Source organism: Lampetra fluviatilis, chromosome 20 (genome assembly GCF_964198595.1).
Source record: "Lampetra fluviatilis chromosome 20, kcLamFluv1.1, whole genome shotgun sequence".
Lineage (NCBI taxonomy): Eukaryota > Metazoa > Chordata > Hyperoartia > Petromyzontiformes > Petromyzontidae > Lampetra > Lampetra fluviatilis.
Window position 1 is genome coordinate 6,810,074 of NC_136294.1, and position 21,568 is coordinate 6,831,641.

The 21,568-nt window shown below is 42.2% G+C and overlaps 1 protein-coding gene across 1 annotated transcript in view; it reads right to left on the minus strand.

Annotated features, from left to right (window-relative positions):
• The window catches only part of LOC144937914 (chloride intracellular channel protein 5-like), a 39,425-nt gene extending 22,018 nt beyond the window's left edge, over positions 1-17,407 (minus strand). The window contains exons 1-3 of the mRNA XM_078865517.1: positions 17,130-17,407; positions 9,596-9,705; positions 2,800-2,925 (exon numbers count right to left, since the gene is read on the minus strand). Coding sequence (XP_078721643.1) covers positions 2,800-2,925; positions 9,596-9,705; positions 17,130-17,180 — 287 coding nt within the window. The 5' untranslated portion in view covers positions 17,181-17,407. The remainder of the gene's footprint in view (positions 1-2,799; positions 2,926-9,595; positions 9,706-17,129) is intronic.
• Between the last annotated feature and the right edge of the window lie 4,161 nt (positions 17,408-21,568).

The window sequence follows — 21,568 nt, forward strand, 5'->3', positions numbered from 1 at the left end:
AATTTGGCCCGAGTCTTGTCAGTTACAGCTACTGAATTATTGCTGTTGCTGTAGACGATTGTTCTCACTGGCAACATTGGCAACAAAAGCCATTGAACCTTCACTTTGATGTTACGATTGAACTGTGCTGGCTATTTTGTGCACTAAAATAACACCTATAATTAAATTAAAGGTCACGCAAATATAAGTGTACACTGCTTAACCATGAATGATGCTAGGAAATCGTGAGGGCACAGTTCAATATGCTGAACATATACGCGTGGTGAAAGTGATAGTTTAAAATGACTACATTGTTATCCAAGTGTGGTGAAGTATTGTCAAATAACTCCCACGATCCACACGGTCTGGGGAGGTCTTCATCCAGTGGTGGATTGACAGCAATGGAGGTATCAGTGCAGAGCTAACCATGAATAAATCATTTTCATGCCTGGGTAATACAAATTTCGCATAGCACTCAGCAGCATTCTGAACAATACTTTTTAATTATACTCTTGATGTTACACATTTTTGTCAGTCCCACTGCTATGTGTATACCTCTCCAAGCTGTGCCGCTAATTGGGTTAATTTGGCCATACACCACCAAGCTGGTTACAGTGTGGGTCGGCGAGTGAGAGCCCAAGACCGGTTTATATATGACTCGCTCTGATGTAAGTGGCCATGGCTGGGAATCCAACTACCCAAACTGCCAAGATATGTTTAGTAATGTAAGGGGGTTACTTTCATACTTTATATTGAAATTCTGAGCACAGTGGACTTACTATTTTCTGCATCAATTGACTGTGAAATATACGGTCAGCTATTCCTTTTCAGATTACAGAATTCTGCGATATTGCAAATGCACGTTTTCCAGTGTCACCCAGATTCCACATTGTCACATTTTCATTTGGACAGATGCTTTTGACTTAGGATTATTTTTTGTGCTGATAATGATGTACATGTTCATAACTAAATCATGTGTTATGCTGTAAAATATGTTTATAGTACACAGTTCCACTGAACACATTATTTAGTAATCAAAGCAAATAGCGATTTGATAAATGTGGTTTTCCTTTTACGTGTGGCTTGCACTAAAAATTTTCCATTTTGGTGAATCACAATAACACATATCCGATATTACAGCTGGTCTGTGTTGAGTCAAAAGGAACACAAAGGAAACGGGAAGTGACGAAGCCATTAGGACATGGTTTGGTGGGCTGCAGACATTGACAGAACCGCAGTCTTGGTTCGTCAAGAAGCGGAAGTTCATGTATGGTAACTTGAATACACAGTGGGTATACTTTAATTAGTAACTGCATGGCTGAGTCAGAAATGACATTTTTGAATAAGTACTTTTGAAAAATTATTGTTACATGTTTTAAGTGGGAAGATTCAAAATGTACATGAAAGAAATATGTCATTGTATTTTTTCCCTCCAATGTATTCCGATTGCCGTGTCGGAATCACATCATGAGACAAAATAATCCATTTGGAAAACGCACACAGAAGCTTGCCTCGTGTCAGAGAATGGCCTGCAAAAGAGATTTTGCACTGGACCTATCACAAAGAAATTAATAAAGTGGATTAGTTATCCTTTACACAGTAATAGTTGCATTTTCTCATGCTCTTTGTAATGAGACTTTCACATGGGAGTCATACCAATATTTTACTTTTATTTTAAGAGCTGGGAATCTAGCCAAACAAGCCGCAAGGCTAAATTTGTTTTGCCAATTGGTGACTAGGTTGAGGGTGATGAGCTCACTGCACGTGGGTAGCCAGTTTAATCGTGGGCGGCTGCCCAGATGTTAACCCAGTGCCTCAGCGGTTCTGGCTCATTGCTCTGGACTCTGAAACAGCCAGCGACATCTACACAAGATGAATGAATTATTTTCTTGGTGGGCCCTTTTATTACTTTGGAATATTTGCAAAGGGTTGTGTTTCAACATGAAATTCTGAGCCACATCGTGTCTTAACAGGTCCATAATTGACGTGGCTGCGCAACTTCGATGTATGATCTTGCATTTAGGGCCTAAAAAAGACAACGCAAAGCTCAAAAAGTAACCGGGTCAGAGCTGTACCCACACATAGGGCTGGGCAGAGGCTGTCAGAACAAGATGCGAAATAAACTACGCTGCCTTGGTGTTAGTCCCATATTTACCTATTATACATATAATATTACGTAAAATTCGTAAATGTGGGGCAACATAATGGAAATATAAGGGTAAACTTTGAATGCCTTACAAGATACGATCATTGTGAATGGATATCTTCATCAGTTGGCCTAAAATCAGAACGTGCCCAATCTCATGAAATCTGAGAAACCAAGCAGGTTTGAGCCTTGACAAAGCTAGGATGGGTGACCATCCATATGCTAAGAGGCTACATGGTGGGTAGCATAAGATAATGTAATTGTACCTTTATGCTCTCAACATCGGTGGGATGTTAACTATCTTGCCTGGTATACAGGAGGTTATGCGTTCGATCCTGACGCCTGTATATTTGGAGTTTGCATATTCTTCCCATTGTCGCGTGGATTTTTCTCAGGATCCTCTGGTTTTTCCCTCCACATTTAGAAACATGCCTTTAGAGTATTTGGCTGCTATAAATTTCCACGTGATAAGCCACGTCGTTGAACTATCATTTGTAGCCAGGGCACTTCTAAAAAAGAACTATATAGCTCAGTGGGCATTACCTGGTAAAAAAAAAATGTTTAGTAGTTTAAATCTATCCTACCCACCTTCACCAAACCCTCACTGACGGCGTGGGGGAGGGGGGGGGGCCTTCATCCAGCAGTGGATCATCAGCTCGTGTGTGAATGCTCACCTCGGGGGGCAGAGGGTCTCCTCCAGGAACTCCTCGATCTTGATGAAGTCGGTGCGGACGTCCCCGTTGAAGGTCAGGAAGGGAGGCTGGGATCCAGGTGCCAGGGAGCGCAGGATCGCTGGCTTCCTGCAGGTGCACAGGTTTTGGGCAAGAAGGCATTTGTATGTAATTTAGGGAACACTCTGGAGAAGCGATGCGTTTCCAGCTGTGGAGCCTGGTCTGTTGATTGAGTTGTTTCCACAAGGTGTTTTTGTGTAATTGCATCAATAAAATGCTTTTTCTCGATCTATACATATTTTAATGTGTATATATTCATTGTCGTTTTCTCTTGCACCCTATTTCATCCCAATTGCGTTATGTGATGAAATAAAGAGTCCATTCGGATATCTTGTAGAGCCGTGGTGCTATAGAGCGGCTCAGGGATGTGGATATTGGGGGGGGGGCAGTAAATTCCCACCAGCTCTGCCATATCAGAGTGCTGTTTACCTGCCCTATGACAGTCAAACCAATATTTTTAATTCTCAGAGTTCAAAATCAGCCAAATTAAGATCCAAATTTAATTTGATGTTATTATTTTGCACGGTAACCAGGCTGGGACCATCCACAATTAACAAGAAATGGCAATATGGATCTTAAAACTTCATAAACAAATGCAAACCTATCTTTCTTTAATAATTATTAACTGCAGAGACAACAAAACGTTTGGTTCAGTGATCTGAGTCTTGTTAATGACTGAGGTTGCTAGGTGGACCACGGCTTGTGTGTTCATGTTAAGGGCTAGGGGTCACTGATTTCAACCTCTATTGATAAAAGCACTCCATTTCAAAGTTCACAAAAGTGCTGAGGCTGTCCAGTCTATGAAGCTTCTAAACTGACATTGAATATCCTATGACATTACATATATATTGAGGAGGCTATTGGTGCCAAAGTCAGGTAATAACGGGAACATATGAACTAATTTTTGTTTTAAATAGATTATACATGTGTTTTAGGGAATGAACCAATACATCATTTAGAGTGGAGGTTGCAGGATGACATCGTGATTAGCACACTGCGCTCTGGAACTGGAGACCAAGGCCAGTCCCCAGCCACGACGCACATCGATGGTCAGTGATATCTGGCACAGTCCTTGGCTGCCCCCTTCATCAACCCACACTGACCAGCATGGAGAAGTATGGCGAAAACATTCCCCATGGCCAACACGGCCTAGGGAGGAGGCCTTCATCCAGCAGTGGCTTGATAAGGGGCTACACGTTCTTATTGTCATTTAGAGTACACGTAATATGCTGTGTCTAGAATTAATGTAATATAGTACTGTATTCCTAACAACTAGAACATATTTCCTTCATTTAAATTACATGTCATGGTGCTCCAACATCGGTGATACTCAAGGCAGCTGAGGCCCAGTGTATCTCACATTAGGACGCTTTAGGTGATTCAAATAAAACACTTTATGTAAACGATGAGAAAACCCACAGTTGCCTCTTTGTTTGCCCTACTGCTTGTTGAGATGGTCACATTACCATATTAAACTCTTCTTGAGTTAAATTTCGATTTAAAGCTTTCGTGACTCCAGGGATTCATCTTCTTGGTTCTTTCGGTAAAGTCACGTAGAAGGGAAATAATATGATTTTATTATAATATTATTTTATTATTTTTCTTCTACGTGACTTTACCGAAAGAACCAAGAAGATCTTCTTGAGTTGGTGGGAATAACGACCAAACCGTTCAGCTCTTGAGCTACTGACTGTCTCAATTTTGAGAGCATTGTACTGCACGTGCGATGTGGCAGTCACATGACAAGCATGCAAGGAATTAGGAGAGTTGTGCCTTACTGGTGTTTGTGACCCCATCCTGGGTCTCCCCTAGGTCGACTCAGCTTCAAATGAGTACCTGGTGTGGTGTGTAAGCATCAGTGTTGGGCAGACAAAGCCAGGCAGCTGGGCGTGGTGCTGGCCAACCACTCTCTGGCGTGCCGTGGCAGCCTTAATAGGTGCTGCTCGCTAAAATAATTTAGCCCTACAGTCTGTTAAGGCTATATATGTGTGTTGTTAGATCTATTAATAGAATGCCAATACAGGAGGCACGGGTTGTACTGCTGCATGTGTGACTATCATGCATAAACGTGTGCGCAATGTGGTGACACGTCCTCATGTCATATGCCCTCATGTCATATGCGCCACACGAGGAAGAAGAATAAAGGTAGACTACAGCCATTAAAGCAAACCTGCTCATTACTGGTTATTTTTAAAACAAATATTAAGCCAGCTCTTTGCAAGCTGGTTCCAAGTCACATGCAGTGGCGTAGCTAGGATATAAAATTGGCAATCCCCACCCGTTTAATCACATACCAAAATGTAATTACATGACATGTAGGCTGTGTGTGGCGGGATATATAAACTTTTAGGTTGAGGTGTAGATTTGTGCAGTAGTTTCAGGCTGCCGCGCCCGCCGCAATAAGTTATAATGTAACGTTGTAAGAAGCTTCATTTTGGCGCCCCTTTACCTTGGCGCCCGGGGACACGTGTACCCCCCTGCCCCCCCCTCGCTACGCCTCTGGTCACATGTCCATTTTGTTTGTAGTTTAACCATTTATGCTTTCAGGTTAGCACTGGCAAAACAAAAGTGGACAATCTAAATAACGTTTCTCATAAGTGACCGATGAATTCTGTGCATTTTACATTGTCCGCTTAAAAAAACTAAATTATGCAAAGCCACGGAAGAGATATACCAGAGAACACAATGAAGTATGTAGCTTAACAAGATACTTTCATATATCCCATTCCAGGAATTTGGGAGGATATTTATCAGTCGGGCGGATATTTAAAAGAAATGTCCTCATTGCCATTACACAAGTCAAGACATATCAGCATGGGCGTGTGAAAATGTACAGATGCGTGGATTTCCCCTAACTCGGGTTAGGAGAGGGGATGATGAGGGTGATGGAACAGTTGTGGTTCCTGTTTTTGTTCCCTTGTTGTCGTTACTGGGAGGTCACATGTGGACGTGACTTGTCCCGGGGCATGGCTGTGATTACTCATACTCACATGTTCCACTGTAAACCTCGGCCTTTAAGTTCGTACCTTCCCAACAGTTTTCTTTTTTAATGTACAACTGCAATCGATGACCGCGTTCTGTGCGATTGTATGCGTGTGCAGTTTGGGTAACTGCCTTTGAGTTTGACAAGAAAAAGTATGGACAAGAAACATGCGTTTAAAGCAGAGGTCGCAAACGGGTTTTGATTCCTTACCCGTACCCGTACCCGGCCGCACCAGGGTCGCAAACGGGTACCCGTACCCGGCCGGGTACGGGTACCCGTTCCCTACCCGTACCCTACCCGAAATGAGTGACAAACGGTTACTCACCAGTGACTCACGGCCTACCCGTACCCGGCCGCACCAGTGTCGCAAACGGCTACCTGTACCCGTACCCGGTCGGGTACGGGTAGCCAGGTATCGGGTAAGGTACGGGTATCGGGTACCCGGTTGCGACCTCTGGTTTAAAGTGATGCACTTCAAAGTCTCGTATCCTGGCCAATTTGTGTTCGGGGGTATAAAAGCGTCAAATCACACAAGGGGCTATTCAGAGAGTCAAAGAGAGTCGAAATAGTGCTGAGGAGACCCACGTGCAATACGTGCAGTGCCTAGTAAAAATCATCTACCCAGCCAACTGGTTCAACCTTAGAACGAGTGACTCACAGCGGAAGGTCGTGAGTTCAAATCTTGGTTGGGGGTTGACTTTAGCCCATCATCCTTCGACGGATCATTAAAATGAGTACCACCTTTTGGGGAAGTCAGCAGTGGTTATCCTATGGATAGCATCACTCCTGCCGCAGGAATGTGGAATGTCTACTGCTGGCTCGGGGCTGTAAACAGGATATGACCACTTCCTCCTTGATTACTTGAGCAGGACATCACTTTGACCTTTACACTCATAATGTACGGGTGGCAACGCTGTCCACGGTCAACAGGAATGATATACTGGATTTGTAAAGCGCAAAGAGTTTGTTTCGTCGTCTTATAAAAGCATATAAACTGCTTATCTAAATTTCGATTTAAAGCTTTCGTGACTGCAGGGATTCATCTTCTTGGTTCTTTCGTTAAAGTCACGTAGAAGGGAAGTAATAAAATAATAAAAATAAAACATAATAAAATAATTCTCACGGCGTTTCGGCCACAACGCAAGCAGCCGTCGTGAGAATTAATTTATTATGTTGTATTTTTATTATTTTATTACTTCCCTTCTACGTAACTGCTTATCTAGCTTGCGTAAAAACAAAAACCGAGCCCTCTTCACGAAATAATACCGGTTTTCCCTTAAAGTAAGACTTCTAAGAATAATGAAATTCGTTGGTATGAAGTTAAAACAGTGGGTGATTCCACAGTGGTTTACACACACACACGAGCAGTGGGAAGGACTCTGGCATGCGAGCAGCACTGCCTTTAACGACCTGTCATTCTTCATACTTTTGTCCAGCCTGGTGCTAGATTTGACACTTCGAGTGAAAAGCTGCTACTGTACGCAGACGTCGCAATTACGGGGGAAGGCGGTAGAGATGGATGATGCTCGTTAAAGCCTCGTCGTGTGCCCCCAAATCTCATGGCCACGAAGACAAAATCCCAGTGGTACGCAATCAATGCACGCACACAAACGGAAGACCGTTAGTAAACAGCTTGTGATAATGTTCCCAAAGAATGCAACAGCACAGGGCGCTGGTGGCTGCGTTCACTACTAAAACACGAACATTTAATAAACTTGGAACGTCAGTAGAGTGCTGAGCCTTCAGTTGGCAGACCACACTTTGTGTTGAGAAATATCTTCTATTGGCCAGACATAAACATCACAAAGAAATTACGCATGACCCTGTACTGCATGATATTTAATTAACTCTTTGTGTTTGCATATTACAGAACTGTATATGACACCATGCCCAGTAGATTATGATATGCTTTAATAAGTAATAAAACAGCAACCCTTCATTAATTGCTCGACAAGGGGGTTTGTTTGACCATACTTCATCAGTGTTGGTCAGTGCAGTCTTGGTGAGGGGGCAGTTGAGGACCGTATTAGGTACAAGCTGCTCTGATGTTTGCCATGGCTGGGAATCGAACTCTGGTTTGCCTTGTTCAAAGCACAGCGTGCTAACCGCAGCGCCACCGCTCCATTCCCGAAAACGTGGAATTGGGAAAACATCCCCAAAACAGGTCAATGTTAGCCTGTTGAGACACGTTTGGGTTGCAAATACAGTAAACTGGTAAACTAAACAATGTATTTACGAAATTGTACCGGAAGCAAATGTTTTTGTTTATTTACTGCGTTAAAATAAATGTGACACCCTATGATTCACACCTGGACAAACAAACACATATAGAATGTAACCTATATTTTATCTTGCAATCAATGTTATATACTGTGGCTTTACATTTCATGGCATTTTTTCTGCATGAGATATTTTATGTCGTGCTAAAAATACTGTGGTATTTATACAGATCAGGTGTATCACCTCACATTATTTAACCTGAGGTGTAAAACCATGCCCAGTGACTCTTACGGGAAGCAAAGTGTCAAACACCTCATGGTTAACACTGCATATAATGTATTTAGTATATGACTATATTTTCTAAGCGTGTATATATAACGAAATATAAAACAGGGCAGCTAAAAAGTTCTACATTTTTACAAAATCCGCTTCACAAATTCAGCAGAAAACATTAGCAGTTTACAAACAGGACCTTGTCTAACAAACCAAAGCATCCTACAGCAAATAAGAGGGGCGGATATGCAGTCCACTCAGAAGCAGATGCTAAGAGGCACTTAAAAAGGCCGCACATCAGAAAGGGAACATTTACTCTAGAAAAAAATATATATACACGCGAATCGTTTTCCTTTTTGCAGCGCTTTAATGGGATGGGCTTTCCGGAATTTTCAGCGGGGAGAGAGAAAAAAAATGAAGTCGAAAACTTTCCTTTGAAAAGCGGGAAGGAAATGGTCCGTCGAAAACTTGAACTGGGATGACATCCAACGGACGTGATGGCTTTACCGATAAGTAACTGAAATGCTGCGGACGCAGTGGTATTCAAACGTAAGAAAATTGCTTCGGATGGTGAAGTTCATTGTGTGAGTGTCCTTCGCGTCCTCTGAATGTCCCTCTTAAATTAAATTTGTGCACGTTACAAATTTTATCAGCGAAATACTTTACGGGCAGTGATATGTTTAGTTTGATGTATGTGTCTGTGTGAAAGTGTTTGTGGCATGTAGTCCAGGACCGGGGAACGGGAGTGGAGCGCTTAGCACGCCGTGCTATGAACCCGACGAGCCGAGTTCGATTCCCGCTCATGGACAACACCAGTGACAATTATCTGAACCGGCCCTGGGCCTCTCCTAGGTTGCAAATAAGTACCTGGTGCGATGTGTAAAAACATCGCCACTGGGGAGGCAAAGGCGACCGGGCGTGGTGTTGGCCACCCACCCCCTTGTGTGCCATAGCAGCCTTTATAGGTGCTCACTAACAACACTTGCTCCAAAAGTCTATTAAGGCTATACGGGGGATCTTTATCTTTGTATTTTTGTGGAATGTAGTCGAGGCCCACTTTGTATTCTGATGTCACATCGGTCAACATGACTCACAGTGAAGTAATAGTTAATGTTTTCAAAATAACGTTTGCATATGTTTTGCTTGACTGAACGTTAGTAAAAATACCCTCCCCCAGCCAACGCCAACCCAATGTAATTAACTTATGGGCGAATGTGCAGCGCATGTGCGCGGTTTGCAGTGGTGGGTGGTGCGAGCATTTACTTTGTCATGTCGACCGTGGTGACGTTGAAGGTAACCCCCTTGAGCCAGAGCACCATGAAGATCCTCTGGCACAGGGGACAGTTTCCAATTGTCTCTCCATCACTTCCAGCCTGGAAAACACCAGAAGGCATTCGAATGTATTGCAACACACGCACTTGTCTGGAATACAAAGAACAATTCAGCAATGCAGCCAGTGCCGGATTATCCTAGTAGCAAAAGTAGCTACATATGCTACGGGCCCCGCACTTTAAAGGGCCACCGCTAAATGCTTTCAAGATATCAATTCCTGTTTAGTGAATCTGCACTTGCTCTATTACTATAGTACTATACTGCCTTCAATTTCGATGAACGGCTGGGTGTTTAAGGTTAGCGATTTGTTGTATTATCTGGCCGTATAGCAAATGAAAAAATACAATTACTTTACTACGCAAGTTAAAATTTGCGTTTTAATATTTATGTGGTTTATTTATTTATTTCGGGCCCCTTTATAACATAAGCTACAGGCCCCGCACTAGCTTAATTCGGCACTGAATGCAGCACAAATACACACGCACAACGAATTATGACTACCCACAACCACCACACAGAGGGGACGATGACAGCTTGCAAAAAAAAAGGATATTATTTTTACATCATCGTCAATCATCATCGGTTATCGTCGTCAGCCACGATAAATCCACTGCTGGATGAAGGCCTTCCCAAGCCGTCGCCATCGCTCGCGGTCCTGCATTGTGATGACCCGTCTAGTTGATTTCATCGCTTAATTCTCTCTAGCGGACAAACCATCAGGTGTTTGAGCCTGCTTTAGCTCTCGCGTCTTCATGAACGTCGACCACCTGCCCATCTTCTCTCCTCGCGAAGCGTCGCGCCCAAACCCACGACTGTATTATTTATCGGTCAATATGATGCGTTTGTTTGCTGGCCACTTATTTGTCACTTGTTTTGAGCATGGAGGCCTTTGCTCAGCAACGGTGTAAAAAATAATAACTATATGTTGCCCATGTACAGAGAACATTAATAAGTAACACGACAAATTTGGACTACCCACATATACTTCACAAAGGGTGGTAATGACTATTCCAAAAACTTTTTTTCAAAACGCATGTATTCAAATTTATATATGATGAGAAACTCTCCCTATCCCCCCCATCAAAACAGAAAAATAGTGCAGGCCAGAGAAGCCATGAGTTTCAAACAACAACACAAAAGCGCGCTCGTGTGTGTGCTTTTTTCCTGCCACACTTTTTTGTACGTTGTTCATTTATCCCTGGGTAACAACAATAACAACACCAACATGTTGTTTTAAATAATTGCGAGTTTGCTCTGCGACTGCTCTGCCGTTGGGGCATGAGACCGTGTTTCTGTTGTCGTCAGCCCCCTACCCAGGGTGGTTAAGAAAGGTGACATGGGTTGGGATGAGGTCGGATGGGGAACCTGGCCCGGACTCCTCAAAGAAAGTTCAATCTTGCCCCTTTGTGGAATTGGGGCCCTTTTCTCCAGACACTTGCCTCTTATTCCCCTCCCCCCAACCGCCGTGTCCTTGCATGGGAGACCCAATGATGGGCTGTTGATCGACGAGCTTATTTAGCAACTGCCGTGAGCGTTTTCGTTAATGTTCATGCATTATATATATAGTGTAGTATCTTGACCGGGCTAAAACAACATTGAAGCAAGGGGGGGGGGAATAAGTTGGTTGCATTGTAAAATAATTTGACTATCCTGTAGTCGTCTGCCAAATGGCACAACCCTCATCCCATCTGATTTTGAGCTTAATGTAACTGTAAAGCAGTTTTCGATATCGTCATGACACTGAATTTAAATTTACATGCCTGTTTATGTGCCCCCCCCCCCCCCCCCCCAGAATAAAGCTTTCAAAGATATGTAACAAACGACATTTGTTGTCCGAAAGTCAAAGTAAGCTATGTACAGCCTATACTAGGGATGAGTATTGGATTTTAATATTTTCAGACTTTCAAAGACAAGAATGGCTAATGATTGCATTGGGATTCACAAGGCTCTGGATTGTATAGGCTTTCAGTTGGCGCACTGTGCGATGGTGAATTCATATCGCAGTGCCGCTGGCTCATATTGCATTGCTTGCAGTCACAGCTCATTTTAGTAGCATGACTTGTCTCCTGGCTTCACACAGCGAGCAGCGAGTGTGGCCGACAAACAGACGCACGCATCTCGCTGACGTTTTTGTTTCAATAGAAGAGACAATAGATTTCCCAGGCGGTACAGATACCACGCCATTAATTTGGTGTCCACTGCCAAGTGTCATGAATCTTGACTTAAAGCTTTCGTGACTGCAGCAATTCATATTCTTGGGTCTTTCGGAAAAGTTACGTAGTTAGGTTCAAAGAAAATAATCAAAAATAGCAGAAAACTACGTTTCCATCGCAATGCAAGCGGTCGTAGTTTTCTGTAATGTTTTATTATTATTTTCTTTGAACCTATCTACATGACTTTACCGAAAGACCCAAGAATATTCCAAGTGTCATGTTGTTCATATAGTTGAACTTCTTTCGCACCGTACGTAGCCAACCGTGCGAATCGGAGGCGTTATCTGTGACCCCAACGACTCCAATAATTATCTGTGGGAGCTGCAGGGTCCACAAAACCCATTATCTGTGGCCCTTTTCTTCCCATTATCCACGATTAGCCACCATTGTGTTTTTCTCCCCGCAGGTAAGTGCAGTACACCCGCGATGATTGAATCCCACATCACCGTGAACAAGAGGATTTCTGCAGTATTATATTTCCAAAGTGATTGTGAACCACTGTTTGTGAACACGGGCACTTTAGTGCACACTTATTTTTCAGTTGGCCTTCTATTGGTGAGCAATTTGAGCAACATCTCATATCACCATAATGATAATTTAAAGTAGAAGTTAAGCCTGGTCCTCGACAGATGTCTTGTGACCCGCGTTTAATTCTCTAAAACGTAATGTTGCTAACGGTTTATTTACGACAGAAATTAACATGCAAAGGAAAACAAATTGTTGGAAAATAAATTAATTGGGGGTTACAAGACAGCTGGACCACCCTGTGTGCAGCATTCCCAGCCACTGGCTCCCTGCTGAGTTTTCAAGGTTTATAGCTATGCCCAGTGGTCAACGTTTATCTTGGTAGCAAACTACAGCAAACGGTTCCTGTGAATCTTCTTGGTTCTTTCGGTAAAGTCACGTAGAATGGAAATAATAGAATAAAAATAAAACATCATAAAATAATTCTCACGACGTTTCGGCCACAACGCAAGCAGCCGTCCTCAGGTGAAGAACAGGTCTGTCGGAAAGACAGCGTCTGAATGTCTTTCCGACAGACCTGTTCTTCACCTGAGGACGGCTGCTTGCGTTGTGGCCGAAACGTCGTGAGAATTATTTTATTATGTTTTATTTTTATTATTCTATTATTTCCATTCTACGTGACTTTACCGAAAGAACCAAGAAGATGAAGCCCTGCAGTCACGAAAGCTTTAAATCGAAAGGTTCCTGTGAAATTAGCAATAAATCCTCATTCTGCAGCTGCTGCAGTCTCACTAGAAAAGCCTGCGCCGAGTCTTTTATGTCAAGGGTAGGGAAAGGATGGCCTTAGGGAGAGGAGAGAAAGAAATATGCGATATTTGCGGGGTGTTTGAGCCTCTGTGCAATCATGCTGATGGCGATTACTGCGAAATACGTGATGTTTATTGTGATGCCTCTTCTTTTGTGTATTATCATCTGGTGCCTGGGGTCCTAAGGGCACAACATTTGTATATTTATAAACTGTTTGTTTTACTATACGTGAGTCAAAAGACCCCAGTATTTGCCTTTGAATAGGAAGTGAACACACCGTTCACATCCCACTATCAGTTTTACCGGCGATGTCCTTTCTTTTGATGATGTTGTGTCACTTTAATCACCTTTTTGTAACGCACACCAACGCCACGTTTGAACCTTGACCACATTTTACGACTCAGCGTTGCTCACTTCTGTAACACCACGCAGCTATATGAAGTTTGCAGACTCTTAAAGGGAAGTTTACACATTTAAAAAAAAAACTTCTGTGTTTATACCAAAGTGTAGCAGGGCTATGTCATCGGCCGTGCAATATTTATTCAAAGTTTACACCTTGTAACTCAAAGTACTGAAATACTTCCCATAATTGTTACGTGGTTTTTTGAACGTGGGATGTAAATGGTTGAATGCAAGTTTGAATAAATTCGTAAGAAAATGTGCAAAACACTCCTTTTGAAATTACCCAGTCTCTCCGACACAGAATCCTCCCATAAAAGACAGTGTTGAGACTCAGTTTGGCATAGTATTTACAAGGACTGTACACAAATATGTATAAGGATTACATTGTATGTATGCATTGGAATATGTAACCTCGCTGTCCTGATTACAAACATAAATTAAAGCGCCATTTAAATGATGTAATTACTGAAATGTAACATTAGCAAAACATTGGCAAACGCGTAGCCATAAATGCGTTCGATCCTTTGTCCACAATGTTGTTTTTTGTGATAACAAACACATTGCAACCTATAACCTCTCCGTTAATTATTACAGAACAAAATGTAGTGAGGGACAATTTACTGGAATCTGAGCAGGTTACAACATGACTTGCTCGCTATCTGTTGCACCGAACCAAGTTCTGTCTCATCCACTTCACACAGTGAGTGCTCTTTGTTTTAGAAGGCTCTGGAAATGTTTGAGTGGGTAGGCATTAGTGGTGTAACCATTGGAAGAAAATATTTGCATCGCATACACCTCATTTATAAACAGCCCTTTGCCACACAGCGCGCGTGTATTTATGGTGACATTCTCAACGAGTGTCTTGTTTTCATTTGCACTTGAATTTATAGATATATCCAGTATAGACATATTTATATTTTTTACAAGTGAATATCTCAACACTATTCTGTTCCACGATGGCCAGACATCTGAGGACGGCTGCTTGCGTTGTGGCCGAAACGTAGTGAGAATTGTATTTTATTTTTATTATTTTATTATTTCCCTTCTACGTGACTTTACCGAAAGAACCAAGAAAATCTTGAAAGAGGCGGAGGGTACCCACACTTGACTCCACCACATGTGACCTGCCAGTCGACCGTGATGTTACGGAGGCGTTGGTTGGAGTGAAGAATCATCATCACCCTTTGCCGATTCATTTTAACTGCCAACACCAGAAGATTGAAATGTCAACATCCTCCCGAAGTCCAGTGGCGCTAACAATCATAAACACCACTGCAGCATCCTGCTTCTTACACTCTATTCATATGATACGGTAATTAAAGTAGCGAGGATAATATCGATTTCATAGTGCTTATTTCAGAACGGTATCGTAGCCTACAGTACTGTTGTTAAATTACACTGCACAAACTGTGGCCAGCATATACAGGGTGCTTCGAAAATGTTTTAACACTTCTGAGAATTTGCAACAACACCACAAGAAATGTTCCTCCAGGCTCTGGAGACCACATGGAGAAGATTCGAGGCGTGTGTTGACAATGATGGCGAACAAGTGTAGACTCTATGACTTTTAAGGCTATTATCATTACATTTTCTTGGTTCTTTCGGTAAAGTCACGTAGAAGGAAAATAATAAAATAATAACAATAAAACATAATAAAATACAAATCTCACGTTTCGGCCACAACGCAAGCAGCCGTCCTCAGGTGAAGAACAGGTCTGACAGACCTGCCGAAACGTCGTGAGAATAATTTTATTATGTTTATGTTTATTTTTATTATTTTATTTTTTCCATTCTACGTGACTTTACCGAAAGAACCAAGAAGATGAATCCCTGCAGTCACGAAAGCTTTAAATCGAAACATTACATTTGTTATCATGTTCCCATTAAAAACGATAGTCCGCTAATAAGTGTTAACATTTTTTTAAGCACCCTATATATATAGATGGTGCGCAGAAAAAAACAACTCACACAGGAACCCTCACATTGTAAAACAAGCCTGCAAAGTAAATGTGGTACTGAATTACCACCAAGTAAAAAAAAGTCTCGATTTAAAGCTTTCGTGACTGCAGGGATTCATCTTCTTGGTTCTTTCGGTAAAGTCACGTAGAAGGAAAATAATAAAATAATATTATTATTTTATTATGTTTTATTTGTATTATTTTATTATTTTCCTTCTACGTGACTTTACCGAAAGAACCAAGTTTAAAAAAAAGTCGCCACACTTGGCAGCAGGCATGACCTCATGTGTTATGCATGTCCAAGCCACTTGACTTCTTTCTCGAGGCACAATAGGCCCCTCTTACAGCTTTATTTACTTTGATGAAGTTTATTCATTGCTGCAGCTTGCTGTCTGAACATCCTTTACACGATTACGGTATTTCACTGCGAAATATCCACCCGTTTCTTACGATATACCAAATAAAACACACGCGCGCACAAATTGGGACACCTAATATTATAACACGTTTCAATCAATTGAACAAAAATGCGCTGATGATTATGGCAACAATTGTGTACAGCACTTCTGTAATGCGCGGCTATTTTATTAAGACGTTTCCTGACTCAAACATTCACGTGGGTGTCTCGAGGCACGAACGATTTCCTCCACTTATCAATTTACGCACGCACTTGGCTTGTCAAGACACCAAACATCCCTAATGCTATTTACAGTGGCGTAATCGTTACAGGTGTGTCTCGCCCCCAGGTTATTGTCGTGCACAGAGTTAAGGCCACATTTATTTATTTATTGCTCGTGCCACACCTGAACGAAACATTTTGACCCAGCCCAATGTCCACGTCCAGCTGAGGAATGTGAGCCGCGTCCACTGAAATTGTCTTTGCTGGCCAGGCATTTTTTGTTTGTCACTATCGTCTCTAAATAATGAACTTTATCCATATATACAGTACATTTCTATTCACTGTCACTTAAATTCCGAATAGTGAAACTTGGTTTCACGTTAGGGTATTTTATATATCGGAATTTCAGACACCTTCAAGCGTTTTAATACACACATTTGATGATGCCCTGTTAAGATGTGGTGGTTAAGATGATTAAAATGCTGTATGTGCATTTTATCATAAGTAAATAAAAAATATGTTCATGGCCAAACAGATGAAGTAATGTCTATATTTACATTTTACCTGCCTAACGAGTATTAACAAAAGTATTTCAAAGCAGGAATTATTTGCTTGTTGCATATTGACACCAACCAACATATCATAGGCCAACACATCATAAAATATTACATTCATGTTAATCATAAATAACAAAACAGTATTTTCAGACATAGAACAAGTATTATTTATTCATACATAACACACACTTTTTTGGGTTAATGAAGAGTTTTGGTCAAATAAACTTTTTTTTATCATACCACCTTGTGGAGGTGTTCCAATAGTGTCAGAATAAGGTTCTAAACGAAATTGACCAGTCACTCTGGTATACTCGTATTGAAAGCACCTTCGTACACATGAAGTAAATGGACATGAGTCTGTTTACATTCACTGGTGCTAGCGATATTTTAAAAAACGTTGTCGTCATTCCGTAAGAAAAATGCACGTCCACAATTCGACCTTACCTTCACAAACAGCTCGATGGACGGCTCGTTGGCATCAACCCCGTTGGACATTTTGAGACAACTCCAAAAGTGGTCGGACAAATGTGAGCAAATTTTTTTTAACTAAAAGCCTACCTATAAGTAAAATAAGAACAACAACAAAAAATCTCGCCTAACACCGGGCCAATGTCGAGAGATGACGAGACGCCCTTTATTTTCTCCCCAGACTGCAAATGCCAAAAAGGATGACAGCAACAGGACGAGCGAAGTGAGTGAAGCGCAGAGGGGAGCTCGGAAGGGCGGATGCGAGCAAGAGACCGCAGCTTGAGGCTTTTTATTGGCGACCCGAATTAGGAGCAGAGCGAGCTCCACCTCCCAACATCAGCAGAGCTGCCCCCTTCCACGCCCGCTGAGCGTGCGTCACTCCACTCCCAGACGCGAATGAGTAAAGTTGGCCCTTTGTTACCTGCATGCTAGCGAGCAAGGACTTTGTGGCTTGGTGCAACGAAACGCAGCTGGCGTGCGCCGAGGTTAATGTTTGTATTGCTTACGTCGTATCTCTAAGTGGGCATGTGACCGTTCTCGGTGTCCGAAGATAATTCTGAGCATTTTGACTGTGGCTCCGGGGATCCCGTCGCATTGAATATGGGCGGAGGGAAAATATAGAATGTCACGCTTCGCGTATGACGTTGATTGGTGATGGCTCTGTTATGGCAATAGCACACCAAAGGCTGCGTCTTAGGCCAACAACTCTGTGCAAGTGTGAAACCCAAAGTGTTAAAACCAAACAAAGGTAGCAGCAGTATAATGTCTAAACCAGCAGGCTACCGTATTGTTATTCTTGGTTCTTTCGGTAAAGTCAAGTAGAAGGGAAATAATATAATAATATAAATATAAAACAATAAAAATTATCACGACGTTTCGACTGCAACACAAGCAATCATCATCAGGTGTGAAACTTCTTGAGAATATTTATTGTTTTATATTTTTATTATTTTATTATTTCCCTTCTACGTGGCTTTACCGAAAGAACCAAGAATATGAATCCTTGCAGTCACGAAAGCTTTAAATAAAAATTTACCGTATTGTTATCAATCACGTGCCCTGTATGGCCAGAGCAGTCAGCACCGCAGGTTCAGCAGTGGCACAGTCATTCGAACACTGTGTTGTGAACCCAGCAATTTTTAATTCGACTCAAATCCATGGAACTCTCAGTGGTGATTGAGATCTGAACTCGCCCGAGTGTCTCTACCACCAGCCCTCTCTCCCCTTTTCCTAAGCCACACTGGCCAATGTGGTGAAGCCGTGACCTTAATCCAGCATCGGATTGGCAATTGGCTGTAAATCAATAAAATCAGCCAGCGTCGTACCCCAGGGGTCGTCAGTGTTTATGTTGATACAGCAGCAGGTGCTTCATTTCAGGCTGCGTTGACCTTGAGTAGAGTCCCAAGACAGATTCAGATACCGTGGCAAATAGCACGGTGCGCTATCCATACACAAGCAAACACTGGACAATGCCACAATACTGAAGGTAAAGAATGGAAGGCAGGGGCGACGCAGTTATCAGCTGTTTGCACACGTGTATGCCACTGCTCACGTTGCTTTAATTAAATATGGACACTAAAAATTGCCACAAACATACTCAACAGGTAACGTGCTCGAGTGTTACGGGTTTTTACGGCAGACCAAATGAGTTGTGGGATTTTCTCAAAAATAGCAGATTTTGTTACGCAAAAAAAGGCCACATCTTCTCACCTTGGATGTAATGTCTTTTTTTGATGACCATTACAGTTTTAAACCTCCCAATAACCCACCTGCCTACTTATCATATTTGCAAACAACTACACACTTCTGCTAATTCCTGACTTTACCATTTGCTTCATTGGGTGTTTCGTCATAGTTGTGTTTGGTATATCCCACCGAGGTTTGTGGACCAGCTTCCCATTACCCTGCGGATAATCCGATGTGCGATATTTCTGTCCCACATCACCGTGAATAAGTGGAGTTAACTCCTGCATAATACTATTGTGTTGACTACGCATAGATTAAACATGCAAGTAAAATACCTGTTACGCATCACTTTACATCACTGGAGAATTCCCACTCATAAGATCCCGAGGGCAACTATTATGATGCTGTTGTCAAGGTGTTAGGACCACACCCACCAGAATTGCACTATATTGTATCAGTAAGGTATTTAACTCCAGCATATATCGCTGTCGTCTTTGAATGTTCGCGAGCCTTGTCATATCGCAGTGTCGTGAATCATCACCATATTACGCAGTGTACCTATTTATGGTTCATTATACCGTCCCTTAAAACAATAGACTGGTGTGTAAATATTTAAACAGGGCTAACATTGTCGTCACAAACTACATTTGTTGCCATGGTTTGCCGTACTGAATTGCCCCTTTTTGAATCTGGAGGCTCTCAGCTCCTCTTATCCATTCTTAACTCGAACATTTATTTCAAGTTTGCTTAGAACGACTATGTATGTTCACTCCTTAAATAAGGTAATGCTACAGGGTTGACAGGTACAGATATGTAGCCTCTGCCCATTCACGATTGCCACATTAACCTTGAAAAGTAGGAGACATAGCTCAGATAATTTAATCTAAATGTGTTCAGAAGGTTTTGTAATGGGAAGGTCAGCCTTGGAATGTACAACATTTATTGTGATTGTTTGGTTAACCATTTTTTCCTACGGAATTGGCTCACTTATAGCACGATGAGTAAGTAACCTTGTGTGCTGTGAACGGAATGTGTCATGTGCAGGTTTTTTTTACTTAAAATATATTGATCATCATCATCAGCCATGATCTGTCCACTGCTTGATGAAGGCCTCCCCATATCATCGCCATCTATCGAGCTTTTAGCGGGACAACAATCCATCTGGGACCTATACACAAGCTGATTTTATCAATCGTCTCTGCAGTGGACTTTCTCTCAAGCACGTTTCCTCATTTAGTCTATACCGACTAACAGTCAATATCTTGTCTCTAACTTGCGTATGTTCTCTCATTCGTGTGGTCCACTTCCGAAAGTGCACCTCTCCATGTTTCTTTGCACACTTTTCAGCTTTAGTTAAATGTTCTTTGTCATCGTCCTTGTTTATGATTCACAATTCATAGCAGGTAATGTACATTGATGAGTGATAGACTCATTTAATGAATAAGATTTCAAAATATGAGCATGTTTTTTTTTAATAAGCAGTTGAATATATCTTCTTCTTGGTTCTTTCGGTAAAGTCACGTAGAAGGGAAGTAATAAAATAATAAAAATAAAACATAATAAAACAATTCTCACGACGTTTCGGCTACAACGCAAGCAGCCGTCTTCAGGTGAAGAATGAGACACTGCCAAGCTAGGAGCTTATATATAAGCTGAGTTGGAGGTGGAAGAAGAAGAGAGCCTTAACAAAAGAATGTGCATATCAAGAGGAATTTTGCATATTCATGGCAAATGCGTAGGAGGTGGGCGGGGCGGTTTCAAAGTCATATTATGCCCATGCATTATGCAGGATCAGCAGCACCAAAGGGAGGGGGGGGGTAGCATTAACAAAGGGAGGGCATGTTAATAGTATGTAGAAGCAATGAAATATGTGAATGGGAAAACGGTGGCAGGAGATCCGCAGCGGAGCAAATAATGCATTCCCTGTGGAGAACACAAGATACACAGTTAATGCCAGTGAGTGGACTGTGGTCTGAAAGTCACCATAAACGTGAACAACAATCAGTTAAGATCCAAAGTGGTTTATTACGTCCTTCCAATGATTGCTGAGCCAGAATCCATCTTCTCGGATGAAATTGTCTCTGTGTTTGTATATGTGGATCGCCTCATGAACGAATCTCTCATGGTAGCCAGATGGCTTGCAGAGAACCTCTGTCTTGGAGAAGTCAATGTCATGTGAACCCACTGAATTGTAACAGTGATCTGCCACGGCTGAGGTGTTTGTCCTACCGTGTTTCAGGTCAGCTTTATGTTCACGGATGCGGTCCGAGACATGTCGTTTGGTTTCTCCAATGTAACTGCTACCACAGAGGCAACTTAGTTTGTATACGCCAGGGTACTGTATGTCTGGAACCACGTCTTTTACAGACGGAACCAGATCACGGATTTTATGTACTGTGTTGAATCGTACCTGAATCTTGTGTTTAATCAGGATTTTGGAGATCTTTTTTGTGACCCCAGCAATGTAGGGTAAGGTGATGGTTTTGAAAGGCTCCTCAGCAGGATCCTTCTTGACGGTTGGAGTGATGGCCTTGCGGATTGTGTAGTCGGAGTAACCATTAGAGCTTGGCGTACGTGTTTGAGTTCACTGGCAATGTGTTCCTGGTCGGAGATGCATTGGGCTCTATGGTATAGAGTCTTGATGAGGGAGTTCTTCTGGGATGGATGGTGGTGGGAATCCGGTTTTAGGTAGGCATCCGTATGGGTGGCTTTCCTGTAGACAGAATGGC